Below are 14,049 nucleotides of genomic sequence, written 5' to 3' on the forward strand. Positions count from 1 at the left end.
GTCTAGGCCCGAAACGTCAGCCTTCCTGCTCCTCTGATGCTGCTTGGCCTGCTGTGTTCATCCAGCTGTACACCTTGTTATCTCAGATTCTCCAGCATCTGCAGTTCCTACTACCTCTGAAGCAGTATCTTCAGTCACTCAGTTTTGTGTATGCAATGTGTAGTGGCATCAGTAGCCACAGAACAAGATGAGGTGTAGACCTGTGATGTTACTGCAATATAAGTCTGAATGTGAGCCTGATCTTTGTGGTGTGTCATTTTGAGCCGACAAATGTGGTAGTACTTAGACCATATCATGCTGGCAGTGGCAGTTGAGCCAAGAAAACATGTCATGGTGACATATTGTGATGGTAGCAAGTGCGCAGTAAAAGATAATAGAAGCTAGTTGGTACTAAACAGTGACAGTTATGAAGAGTGTTTTCCTAATAATCATTCCTCCCCTTTGTTCAGAGTTGAAGTTAACGACCAAGACTGAAGTGCCGCAAACCTGTAACTGGACGAAGAAACGTTTCAGTACACCGTCTTTAAAAGGAAAACCAGGAGACCACAACAGATCAGATGTTTACTTTAAATCAGAGTGTTAAAATGCGTTAAAATAAAGCTCCAACCTACGGATGCATCTCCATAACAAAGTACAGAACAAGTTACTGAACAAAATATTTTCTTTCTCAAAAAGGCCTTATCTGCATCCAGACATCAGCACCTGCATTGACATTCTGTCAGAATTTCCATCATTTGAAGAAAGAGAATCAATGTTTGCTTCCCAGCTCGACAAATACCTGATAAGGCAATAAAAACAAAGTTGCTGGAAAAGCTCAGCAGATCTGGCAGTATCTGTGAAGGAGAAAACAGAGTTAATGTTTCGGGTCCGGTGACCCTTCCTCAGAACCCTGATAAGGCAAAACTGGCAGCTAAACTCTTCATTGCTCTCAGGAACAAAGGATTAAGGAAAGTCAAATGCTCTTGTATGTCTCATGATGTCGGAAAATTCCTGACAACGTTTTGCAGATTTTAGAAGATGAGCTTAAAGTTTAGGTCAACTTCAGGTCCACAGGCTTGAATTCGTGTCGTAATGACAATGGGCACGTTGAAGTAATTGACTGATTCATAGGCAGGTGTCAATGCAGTGGTAGAGAATGTGATTTCACCGAGTCTAATTTGGCTGAAAGGTTTATGGAACTGGTCATTGCATCCATAGCCATTAAAAGCTTTTCTTCAGAAAGGCGTTTCTAGAGAAATCTAAATAATATACCAGTGATGCATGGCTAGAGGTAGGACGCAGGTCCAAATCAATCATAGTTGATCAACAACATTTTCAGTTGTTTAACTAGTACAACAATTACAGGGATACAGTGGCTCAGTGGTTAGCACTGCTGCCTCACAGTGCCAGGGACCTAGGTTCAATTCCACCCTCGGGTGACTGTCTGTGTGGAGTTTGCACGTTCTCCCCCATGTCTGCGTGGGTTTCCTCCAGGTGCTCCACTTTCCTCCCCCACTGCAAAGACGTGCAGGTTAGGTGGATTGGTTGCAGGAAATTGCCTGTAGTGACCAAGGATGTACAGGCTAGATTGATTAGCCATGGAAATGCAGGGTTACAGGCACAGAGTAGGAGGGGGTGGGTCTGGGTGGAATTCTGTTCAGACGATCAGTGTGGACTCAATGGGCCGAATGGCCTGCTTCTACACTGTAGAGATTCTATGAAATATTGCAGCCATTAACAGGCTCAGCAAAACATCCAGATTTTGTATGAGATGTGGCTTGTCTGATCCATCCAGAATTTTGGTAAGTGTGTAAGCTATGTTTTTTTAAAAAGGACATTGGATTTGTTTCACCTTTTAACCCAGTTGAGGAAAACCAAAAGTGTAACACAATGCTCAACAGACAACCCAATAAACGCTGTCAAGGACGTTTCCAAAGTTCTATCCAAGACACACAAGCATATCAATCAAACCCAAGCATTATGTTGAATGTCACAACTTACAGACCTCCATCAGACAGCACAAGTGGTCAGTTTAGAAGCAAAATGCTGTGAATGCTGGAAATCTGGAATAAAAATGGTTCGAGCTGGAGAAATGTAACAGATTGGCATCTGTGGCTCCTCAGTTTGCTGCACCAGGTGGATATTGTCAAAAAAGCTGAAGCTGTTTCTTCATTTTAAGTGATAAACACCAAAAGGAATGGATGACTTACAGTAAGCACCAAGATTGACTCTACCTCTGGTCCAAATATCGTCCTTTTATGCAAGTTACAAGAAATGTACTCAGGAAACTGCAATGATGTGGACAATCCACACACGATAAACTTGCTGCTTACAAAGAGTCTGATATTCTGTGCATTGGCATTATCCATCTTCAGTGTTAGTGTACCTCGCTGGGACGGACATCTGAAACATCATTGGCATTATCCATCTTCAGTGTTAGTGTACCTCACTGGGATGGACATCTGAAACATCATTGGCATTATCCATCTTCAGTGTTAGTGTACCTCACTGGGATGGACATCTGAAACATCATTGACATTATCCATCTTCAGTGTTAGTGTACCTCACTGGGTTGGACATCTGAAACATCATTGGCATTATCCATCTTCAGTGTTAGTGTACCTCACTGGGATGGACATCTGAAGCCTTTTACATCTTTGCTGCAGCAAGACCAGCTATCCGTGATCTACCAGCATGTATAATCTATATCTTATGATCCACGAGGTACCAAACTCCATGAATTGCAGCACCAAAGATTTGAGACTGCATCATCCAGTCTAGCCATCAACCACAACAATGGAGAGAGTGTCTCCTACCATCAGGTTCTTTCTAAGGTGCAGTTCAAGGTCACACCTGAAATTTTACCATGCCCAAGGATGTAATTACATTCCTGTAACTCACTACTTCGCTAAGTTCCCTGTTGTGCGACAAATCAAACATGCCGCCAATGTACTAGTCGTTGATGCATTGACCACCAGATTAAGGAACACTGAACATACTTAACAAACTGTGTCAGGCAAAAGTCCGCAGTCTGCTAATGCACCCAGGAAACTTCTCCTCGCCACCCTCAGTCTAATGTCCTCACAGAACACACTGGGTCATAAAATCCATAACGTTCAAATGTAACACGACTTGCCAAGATTGTCAGAAAGCTATTGCCACGCTTCAAGACAATGGTTTATCCGCACCAGAAACACTCATGTTTGGAAGATGGATCCACACAGTTGCCCCCTCCCACAATATTAATGCCCAACCACATGTGTGATGCAGTGTTAGAAAGAAGGGCGATAGTAGTTTAACAGCACAAGCAACAGACATGCAGTCAGTTATTCCAATTTGAACCAGAATGAAGCATAAGAGTTTGAGATTTTCATATAAACAAATGGTTTCATGGAAACATGCTACATCATTGTGTATAGGTTGTGCTGCAGTGTATGGAGCAACAGTCGAGTTGTGTGAAAAAATGGGTGACATTCAAATCCCCTATCATCAACCACCCGTTGTAGCCCATGAATACCTGGATTCTGAAGATACCATGCCAAACAACAACGACACATCTATGGCAAATGGTACAAATCCGTCCACAATGACACATCATAGACTGAAGCTACACAGCCCGATCATGATAACTATATAAGGACTAGACTGATCGTGTCATACATCTACCAAAACATTACCTCAGTGTGTAGAGACAATACTCCTATATGAAGCTCAGAAATGGATGTCATTGTTTTAAAGGACAAACAGGGAATGTTGTGTTATCGATTCCACACCAGGCAGGCAGTGCACCTTTATGGCAGTTACATGTAATCAAGGTACATGGTTTAGGATAGAGGTACCTGCCTTACCTTCAGTCATAGAGTGTGATGGAGTCCATTATCTGTCAGTTAGTGTGCAATTTTCAGCAACATCAGTAAGCACAGAACCCAGACTATATATAAGTCTATAATATTACAGCAATGCAAATAGTCTGCGTTAGCAAACTTAAAGACACCAATCTCAAAAAGTACCTGATCTTTGTGATATGTTATCTGAGCTAATGCATAGGGAGCACACAAACTATATCATACTGGAAGTGATATTTAACCCAAGAAACTGCATGATGGTGGCTCATTATGATGCCACATTATCTTTGATGACATTTTTATCGTAAATGTTGCAAGACATTTATTAGGTTAATATATTAAAAGCTCAACGGACATTACATTTTTTTCTAATTTGAACATCCTACCGCTCTGCTTTCCATGGCCTTTCCTCAATAAACTGTGAATGTTTGTGTGATTAAATTTCAGCTTTGTAAATTAATGTTCGAGTGATTTGTCTTTTCACCTTGCATGTCACCAACACTGTCTTTTGCATGAGTACATTCCACATTGAAAGGCATGTTCTGAAAATTCTGCAACATTTTTGTTAAAATCCCAGATGTACTTTTGGAAAGCACCTTTATTATTTTTCTTTACTTCATTGCCAACATCATCAGTCTCTGTGGATCATTTAATTCATCTCACCGTTATTCTGCTAAGATGTTACCCATTGGTAAAACTTGGGTTGATTTTAACTTTGGGCCAGAAAACTAGCAAGAGTGAACACTAGTATAACGTAGCCTTCCTGTCATCTCTGCCTAACCAACTGCCTGTCATGAGTGCCCCCATTCAGGAGTGGAGGTGAAATTTGGGGTCACGTGTTCACACACAACTTTGATTTGTAATTGTTTTAGGCTCTTGTCTGAATCAGCATCGAGTACCTCAAATGAAAGTGGAACATGGGCCGAAATTGAGCTGTACTGACTGAATTGCTCCCATTCCTTTTTCCACAGGGGGGGAGGAGAATTAAAATTTCCCTTGCTGTGTTCCATTAAGATATTTTTAATCACCTAGTTGTGCAAAATGTTAAGTGATGATTAGAAATTTAGGTTTCTTGTTCTATGATGATGTTTTAGATTGAGGAGGACACAAATAAACAGCTCATTAGATCCTTTACTTTCACTCCAGGTAAATTCCATCACAGAGCATCAATTCTTCACAAACTGGCCAAAAACAAATGTCAAGTAGATGATGGTGAAAAACCCAATGCAACTACTAATCATGCAGGTAACTATCTTTGTGTTTAAAGTTTAAATAGTGCCAAGTGGTTCAAATTCTGTTTTTCAGAGTATTCACGTTATTTTTTCAAGCCCTTTTGTTTTCAATACAAGTACTTCTGAAATGCTGTTCGAGATTGTATAGTAAAAAGAAAGGTTTCTGTAGTCATGGAGTCATTTTTCCCCTTATTCTACTTGAGCTGTCTTACTGAAGCAAGATATGAAGAAACTGACACTTTACGAACTGTCCATTGATCCATGTTTGAAATTATAGTTTGGTCATGTACTTGAAGAAGCCAAAGGTCCTTTTCAGCACCTTGATCAGAGCCAAAAATGAGCTTTTTGCTGACTTTTGTATATTGGATTTGAAGTCAGAGTTATAAATGATTAAGAGCTGTATCCTGACCTGTGAACATTAGAACAGGAAACAGTCACTTGACCCATCAAACTGGCCTGACCACCTTGTGAGCCACTGCAACATCTGTTTTTATTGAAATTCTCTGCCATTTCTTCAGACTTACTCAACTGTCTGCTTATCCCCCCATTTTAACAGTTTAGGTGATTTTGTATGTATATTCTTTTAGACAGCAGAATTCTTGGCAGAAGGTACTTTCCTTGTTTTGGGCTAGTTTTTAAAGAGCTTAGCTGAAATACTGATTTATTTTTACACTTCCGGAATTTATTTTCTAGAGGAATTCTGCATTGTCTTAAAACCTCAATCGGATCATCTCTCAGAACATTATATTGTGAAACAGCGTGCAGTGTGTAGCACGGAATTTTCTCTCAGTAAGCTCTACATTCATTTTTCTGTCTTGTTTTCCTTTGCAATTTTCTTAAAGCGGTGCTTTTTCACTGGTTGATACAGAATATATTTGGAGCCTTTCTTAAAATAAGATGCACTGCCTCTGTCGCTGTCATTAGCCACCCTCCAATGGGTGTTTTTTATGGCCAGTGGTCAGAGAATTTGAGATAAATGCAAGTATGTGAATAAAGAGTGTCTGGCAGATACTTAGATTTTCAGAAGACATTTGTTAAGGTGCCACATCAAAGGTTACTATAGAAAATAGAAGCTCATAGCTCATGGTCAAGGGGCTAGCATAATGGTTTGGATGGAAGATTGCCCGGCTAACAAAGAAACAGATAGTAGGTGTAACAAATGGTACGCCACAGGGATTAGTGCTGGGACCTGACTCTTTACAATTTACATAAATGATTTGCCCAAAGTGACTGAAGGTATGGTTGCCAAATTTTCTGACAAAGCGTAATTCTAATTCTAACTTTCCTTTTAGAATTAGAAGAGGACCCAGGGAAGAAATTACAAAACAAAAATATTAATCAATTACGTGACTGGGCAAAGATGTGGCCGTTGGTGTATAATGTGGGAAGGTGTGAATTTGTTCATTTTGACAGGAGGAATTTTTTAAAAAGCATAATCCAAATGATGAGATAGTGAGTTTCAGAGGATTCCATGAATTGAAACCAGCATACAGTCACAGCAGCTAAAAGAATGTTATCCTTTAGTCAGTGGAATTGAGTATAAAAATAAGGCAGTTGAAATAACTCCACAGAGGCCGGTCTCCCATCAACCAAGTCACCCTTTATTTACACGTGTACAATACTTAGCACTGATCCAGCTCCCTCAGAGCCAGCTTTCAGACACTCCTGTTTATATCTGTCAGCCAGGGCTCGCTGATTGGGGCTGTTAAACTGGTCCAATCAGGGAACTCATATTCTAGGAGGTCTACTTGGCTGACCTCATTACAATCACTACATCCCTCCCCCTCTATGTCCAGGGATGGAGGCATGTTCTTTGTCTGTAGCTTCTTCTGGGGCGTTATCACACCGAGTCTAGTTCCTCTGACACAGCCTCAGATATGTGTGATGTGCACTGGACTATAGTTTACATCTTGTGCTCAGAGTGACTCGGGAAATAATTCATCCTCCTCTTCAGGCAGTAAGCGTGTCGAGGCTGTGGTATCCACTGTGTCCATCTCAGAATCCGAGGTTTCTTCGACGTGAGTTTGAGGGGGAGAACCAATGGGTTCCGCCAGCCTTTCCAGCTGTTCCGAGGAGCCGCGTATGTCATGGTCCAGCTCTGTTTGCGAGTTTTCAGCTTTCACGTGATCCACGTGCTTGTTCAGGACTGCCTCACCCTACCCTGAACGTTACATGTCTTGCGGACTGACCTCGCATTGACAAGGCCCTTAATCACGAACAGCCATTCCCATGGTGTCGGCACCAAACTTGGGCCCCTGAAGTAAACTGCCTCCCTCGCTCAGAGGAGTCTTGTGTCTCTCATTGGCGTTCCTCCCCCTCCAGGTCTGGGAAGATCAGATTTAACTTGGTGCAGAGTCTTCTCTCCATTAGCAACTCTGCTGGAGCTGTCTCTGTAGCTGCATGAGGGATGGTCCTATAATCAAACAGGAACCGGGACAGTTTTGGTATCTAGTGAAGCTGTAGGCTGTTTCCTTAAGCCTGCCTTCAAATCTTGGACTGCTCTTTCTGCCAGACCATTGGACGATGGATGATATGAAGTTGACTTCTGTGCTAGTAAATGATGGCCCCTTGTCTGTGGCCAACACATATGGGAATCCATGTATCGCAAAAGATGCTCACAGGTTTTCTATCGCCATCCCCATGTTTGACGAAGGAACTCTCTGCACATTGAACCACTTTGAGTGGGTGACCACAGTGACTAATAACATTGAGCCCGTGAAAGGACCTGCATTGCTGACGTGTAACTGAGTCCAGGGGTTTACCCAACCATTCGCACGAATGTGGGGGAGCTGCTGACGGAAATTCTTATCCTTGTTGGCACTCTGGGCACTGCCCCACTAACGTGGCTTTGTCTGCATCCAATCCTGAACACCAGGCATAACCTCTCACCAACATCTTCATTTTGGACACCCCTGGATGACCCCAATGGAGTTCAGCCAGTATCTGGGCGACCTTTACTTGGGACAATCACTGTTGCTCCCTGTAATAATATGCCATCTGTGTGGTGATTTGGTCTCACTGGGTCCGGGAGGATTTAAATTCTGGTTGTGGAGGCCCTTTTGTTTCCCCCATCACCACCAGCTGCTTTAGTTTTGCCAGGACCGGATCTTTTTGTGTCCACAGTCTGATATTGTCAGCGGTGACCGGCAGGGTATCCTGAAAGTTTAAAACCAGAATGGACTCTTGCAGCGGACATTAACCAGAGGTGTATCTGCCAGCAGGAGCCAACTGAAGGCATCCATGTGTGCGACTTGGCCTCCCAGAGAGTGTTCCAACTTGTAATTGTACGTGCTTAGAATCAGAGTCCACCACTGAATTCAAACTGAAGCTATAGGCAGCACGGCCTTGTCTTTTTTAAGTGGCCCTAGCAGCAGTTTGTGGTCTGTTACTACGACAAATTTAGGTCCATAAAGGTATTTTTGGAACCTTCTCATACCAAAGATGACCACCAAACCTTCTTTCTCTGTCTGGGCATGTTTGCGCTCTGCCACAGCTAAAGTCTGGGAAGTTTACGCTATTGAGCGTTCCTCTCCTTGGGGCCATCTGAGAGCCAACACTACCCCGATACCATATGGGGAGCATCTCATGTCCGCACCACATCTCGCTTTGGATCATAGTGTGCCAACATCTTAGATAATGACAGCTGCTTCATCATTTCCCTAAAAGCTGCAACTTGCTTACAAGACCATTTCCAAGGCTGCCTTTCCTTCAATAGCAGATGTAAGGGTGCCAGAACGGAGACCAGGTTACATAAGAACTCTGTGTAATAATTCACCAATCCAAGGATAGACCTAGACTCCAGTATAGACATGGGAACCGGGACACCATTGATCACCTTCACTTTATCTTCCAACGGGTGTAACACAGTCTTGTCAACTCTGTAACTCAGGTAGCTCATTTAGAGTCAACAACAACAACAAGGACCAAGGAGGCCTTGGCTCCTTTGATAGTCCTTAGACCTTCCTAAAAAAAAGCTTCAAGTTTTTAATTAGGATGTCAGTCAGGCAGACATTTTCTCATTGATAAATTTTGAGCCAATCAAAATGAGTCTTTCTCAACTAATTTCACCCCATCAGGTTTGGGCCTGAGCCTTTTTACCAACATGAGTGGTAACTGAACCAGCTGTTTCTTGTTCAAGATCAGAACTGAAGTTGTACCCTCAATCTGTGAAGTTTCCCTGGTATAGGTTCTGAGGCTAGCCGAGGTCTTACACAAACTTAAGGGTTGGAGTCCAGAGTGAATTTCATTAAAGACTGGATCTGCAATCACTGAAATGGCCGCACTGGTATCAACCTCCATTAGAATTGGATGATCATTTAACCAGGTGTTTATTTTGATTGGTTCTGATTTGGATGTAGCGAGGCAATTTCGCTGTTCCAAGCCAGATGTAGTTGGGCTTTCCAGGGTGTTCACTCTCCTGAATACTGGTCAATGAGCTCTCTTACTCTGTTCAGGCCTAGTGGGACTCCTTTGCTGTCTGGAGCCTGCATACCAGCAGCAACTACAATGGCTTGCATGCCCTGAACCTGAAGAAAATAACTGTTTGGCCGAGATCTTGGCTTTGTTTTGGGTTAGGCTGTAAGATAACCTGGAGTCTTTCTGTTCAGGATATGTCCTGAGTGAGTCTATGCAATTACCTGTACTCAAGTGGTGACTCCCAAGCTCAGTTGGACTAGTGTGGGTGTCGACTTCTATTGGACTGTCCTGTAATTAATATGCTTCACTTACTGCATTCTCCAATGATAAATCCAGTTGTAGCGCATGTTTGAAGTCCAGTTGGGCTTCAGATAGTAGGCGCTTTTGCATGGTCACATCATTAATCCCACATACCAAGCAGTCTCTCAGCATTTCATTAAGCGTTAAGCCAAAGTCACATGCCTCTACCAGTCATATTAACCTTGTCAAAAATCCTGACATGGATTTCCCTGGTTCTCGAACTGCTGAGTAAAACCGATAGCATCTCAGAATTAGAGGAGACTTGGGGTCATAATATTCCTTAATAAATCCGCCAACTCTTGCAAAAGTTTAGTATCTAGTGCATCAGGAAACTTTAGGCTCTGCTCTTCTATTCTAGCCCTCTTGGAATGAATGCTGACATTGCAATTGCCTTCCTAACTCCTAATTGAACCGGCATGTTACCTTAAGAGAAACCCGAACTAAAATGTCTAAGTTCCTTTGTACTTCAGATTTCAGAAGCAATTCCCCATTGAGAAAATAGTCTATGCCTCTATCCTCCCTCCAAAGTGCATAACCTCACATTTCCCACATTTTATTCCATCTGCCACTTCTTTGCCCACTCTCCTAGCATGTCCAAGTCCTTCTGCAGCCTCCCGCCTCCTCAACACTACGTGTTCCTCCACCTATCTTTTGTCATTTGTAAACTTAGCAACAATGCCCTCAATCCCTTCGTCCACACCATTAATGTACACTAGTCACTGGCTGCCATCCTGAAAACGACCCCTTTATACCCACTCTCTGCCTTCTGCCAGTCAGCCAATCCTCTATCCATGCCAGTACCTTGCCCCTAAAAGTACTAGCATTTTTTTAATCCATTGTATACATCAACATTTCCTCGGTGACATGTGTTGTCTGAAATTATTAAAGATGTCACCTGAAGACTGATGCCTGAACTTGAAGGATCACACTTCAAATAGATTACAGGGATAAAATAGCCATAAGCACAGTTGTTGCAGATGCAATTTGCAAAATCTATTGTTAATCACCATAGTTTTTAACCTTCTATTCGGTTTGACAAAAATATAACATAACCTAATTCAAAAGTCATGAAACACTATCCAAAATCAATAAAGTAGCCATGAAATGGTCAACAGAATTGTCCTTGACTAGCTAATAATAGTGCAGTAATGGAGATAAATGAGTTGGCATTTCATTCTGCAACAAACTAAGAAGATTTTAATTGAATTAAATAATGTAAAATGGGAAGATAATTAGCGAGACATTAAAACATTCTGCCCATTTTCTAATGTAACACCATGTTTGAAACCCAGTTTGTCTGTCAATATTTAGTTAATATGAATTAAATTTATTCCATCTTTTAGCAGAGTTCATTATTGGGTAATATAACTGTAATTGCTTAACTGCCCAACAGCAAAACTGGCATTAAGCACGTGGAAATTTTATTATGGCTTCTTAAGAATAAATGATTCCAAAAAATCCTTTCAGAAAAATAAGGATGGGTAATATATTTTGGACAATGTAACATTAATCTTTGAAATAATTTTAAACAAGTTAAGGAGAGAGGCTGTTAAATGTGTTTTCATTTAGTCACATTAAAATAAACTGAAATGTTCAGCATATTACCAAACAGCTCCATCAGTTCAGTGAATTATTTCAGAAAAACGCTCGCTTTCCATTATACTTCGTCACTCTTTCAGAAGTAACTTTAAAATGGGAATTGTAGATTTCTGGGGCAAGAGAAGCTGCAAGGCTTGAGAATCCATTGGGGCTAACTGAGTAGGTTTTACAACGAGTTCAAATGCTAACATGGACCAGTTGGTCAACTCTGTGCTGTAAGAAGCAGTGATTCTGTTCTCTAATAATCGCAGCTGTTTTTTTACCCTTTACAAATAAAGGAGCAAAGATATTGAAAATCCAATTCCCCTCCCTTCTGTCTGTTATCAGTGCAGACTTTGTGGGTTTAAACAAAGAGGATTAATTAGTCTCTCACTCTCCTCCAAAAATATCTAAAGCTACATCAGTCACACAATACAAACTGAAAATGATACAATTAAAGAACATCGTGAATTTCCATAATTATTAAAACAAAAGGAATAGTTACAAAAACAAAGTTGCTGGAAAAGCTCAGCAGGTCTGGCAGCATCTGTGAAGGAGAAAACAGAGTTAACGTTTCAGGTCCGGTGACCCTTCCTCAGAACTCAAAGGAATAGTTAAGTCCTTTTGTCTTTGAGAGTCATAGGACGGATTTCCCACTCCTCACTTGTAATTGCGATACATTGAGATAGCTGGGGATGGAGGGGTAGGGTTTTCACTGCAGAGTTCCTTTGAGGAGAAGACGATTGAGCTGGACATATAGACAAGGATTTTGAATCAGGTGGTCTAGTTCCTTTACAGGTGAACTAAGAACGTTAGAGTCAAGGTGCCTGGTTCTTTAATATAATTTTAAGCCACTTGGCTCTTGAAAGACAAATGAGGCACAACTTTACTCTGAAGCTTTTGCCTGGTTGATCTTCTGCAACAGTCCTAGGCATCTCTGAATTTTGAGATAAAGTGAGTTCAGTGTCAGAGAACCAGTTTCAGCCACATGATTAATGAACATTCATAGGAAGTAGAAGGTAAGTGGTGATCGTTGGCATTTGTGGATAGCTGGCCTCATCAGGTTTCCTTTTGGTTTGCAGCAAAACAGGTTCTTTGTGTCCATGAGATAACAAGGTGTAGAGTTGGATGAACACAGCAGGCCAAGCAGCATTGGAGGAGCAGGAAGGCTGACGTTTCGGGCCTAGACCCTTCTTCAGAAATGGGGGAGGGGAAGGGGGTTCTGAAATAAATAGGGAGAGAGGGGGAGGTGGATAGAAGATGGATAGAGGAGAAGATAGGTGGAGAGGAGACAGACAGGTCAAAGAGGCAGGGATGGAGCCAGTAAAGGTGAGTGTAGTTGGGGAGGTAGGGACGAGATAGGTCAGTCCAGGGAGGATGGACAGGTCAAGGGGGCGGGATGAGGTTAGTAGGTAGGAGATGGGGGTGCGGCTTGAGGTGGGAGGAGGGGATAGGTGGGAGGAAGAACAGGTTAGGGAGGCGGGGACAAGCTGGGCTGGTTTTGGGATGTGGTAGGGGGAGGGGAGATTTTGAAGCTTGTGAAGTCCACATTGATACCATTGGGCTGCAGGGTTCCCAAGCAGAATATGAGTTGCTGTTCCTGCAACCTACTGGTAGCATCGTTGTGGCACTGCAGGAGGCCCAGGATGGACATGTCGTCTGAGGAATGGCAGGGGGTGTTGAAATAGTTCGCGACTGGGAGGTGCAGTTGTTTGGTGCGAACCGAGCGTAGGTGTTCTGCAAAGCGGTCCCCAAGCCTCCGCTTGGTTTCCCCGACGTAGAGGAGGCCACAACGGGAATAGCGGATGCAGTATACCACATTAGCAGATGTGCAGGTGAACATCTGCTTGATGTGGAAAGTCTTCTTGGGGCCTGGGACTGGGGTGAGGGGGGAGGTGTAGGGGCAGGTGTAGTAATTCCTGCGGTTGCAGGGAAAAGTGCCGGGTGTGGTGGGGCTGGAGGGGAGTGTGGAGAGGACAATGGAGTCACGGAGAGAGTCACGGAGAACGCCCTCGACTGTGTCTCCCGCATTTCCCGCAACTCATCCCTCACACCCACTCCCCGCAATAACAACCAAAACAGAATCCCCCTCGTCCTCACGTACCACTCCACCAACCTCCGGATCCAACGCATCATCCTCCGACACTTCCGCCATCTGCAATCCGACCCCATCACCAAAGACCTTTTTCCCTCTCCACCCTTATCTGCTTTCTGGAGGGACCACTCTCTCCGTGACTCCCTTGTCCGTTCCACACTCCCCTCCAGCCCCACCACACCCGGCACTTATCCCTGCAACCGCAGGAAGTGCTACACCTGCCCCTACACCTCCCCCCTCACCCCCATCCCAGGCCCCAAGAAGACTTTCCACATCAAGCAGATGTTCACCTGCACATCTGCTAATGTGGTATACTGCATCCGCTGTTCCCGTTGTGGCCTCCTCTACATCAGGGAAACCAAGCGGAGGCTTGGGGACCGCTTTGCAGAACACCTACGCTCGGTTCGCACTAAACAACTGCACCTCCCAGTCGCGAACCATTTCAACCCCCCCTCCCATTCCTCAGACGACATGTCCATCCTGGGCCTCCTGCAGTGCCACAACAATGCTACCAGTAGGTTGCAGGAACAGCAACTCATATTCCGCTTGGGAACCCAGCAGCCCAATGGTATCAATGTGGATTTCACAAGTTTCAAAATCTCCC

At 43.3% G+C, this 14,049-nt stretch overlaps 1 protein-coding gene across 1 annotated transcript in view; it reads left to right on the forward strand.

Annotated features, from left to right (window-relative positions):
- Positions 1-14,049, forward strand: part of LOC109935472 (sodium/potassium/calcium exchanger 2) — a 93,578-nt gene that overhangs the window by 29,036 nt on the left and 50,493 nt on the right. The window contains exon 5 of the mRNA XM_020534115.2: positions 4,971-5,069. Within this exon, the coding sequence (XP_020389704.2) occupies positions 4,971-5,069 (99 nt within the window). The remainder of the gene's footprint in view (positions 1-4,970; positions 5,070-14,049) is intronic.

This window comes from Rhincodon typus, chromosome 3, assembly GCF_021869965.1.
Source record: "Rhincodon typus isolate 14 chromosome 3, sRhiTyp1.1, whole genome shotgun sequence".
Taxonomy (NCBI): domain Eukaryota; kingdom Metazoa; phylum Chordata; class Chondrichthyes; order Orectolobiformes; family Rhincodontidae; genus Rhincodon; species Rhincodon typus.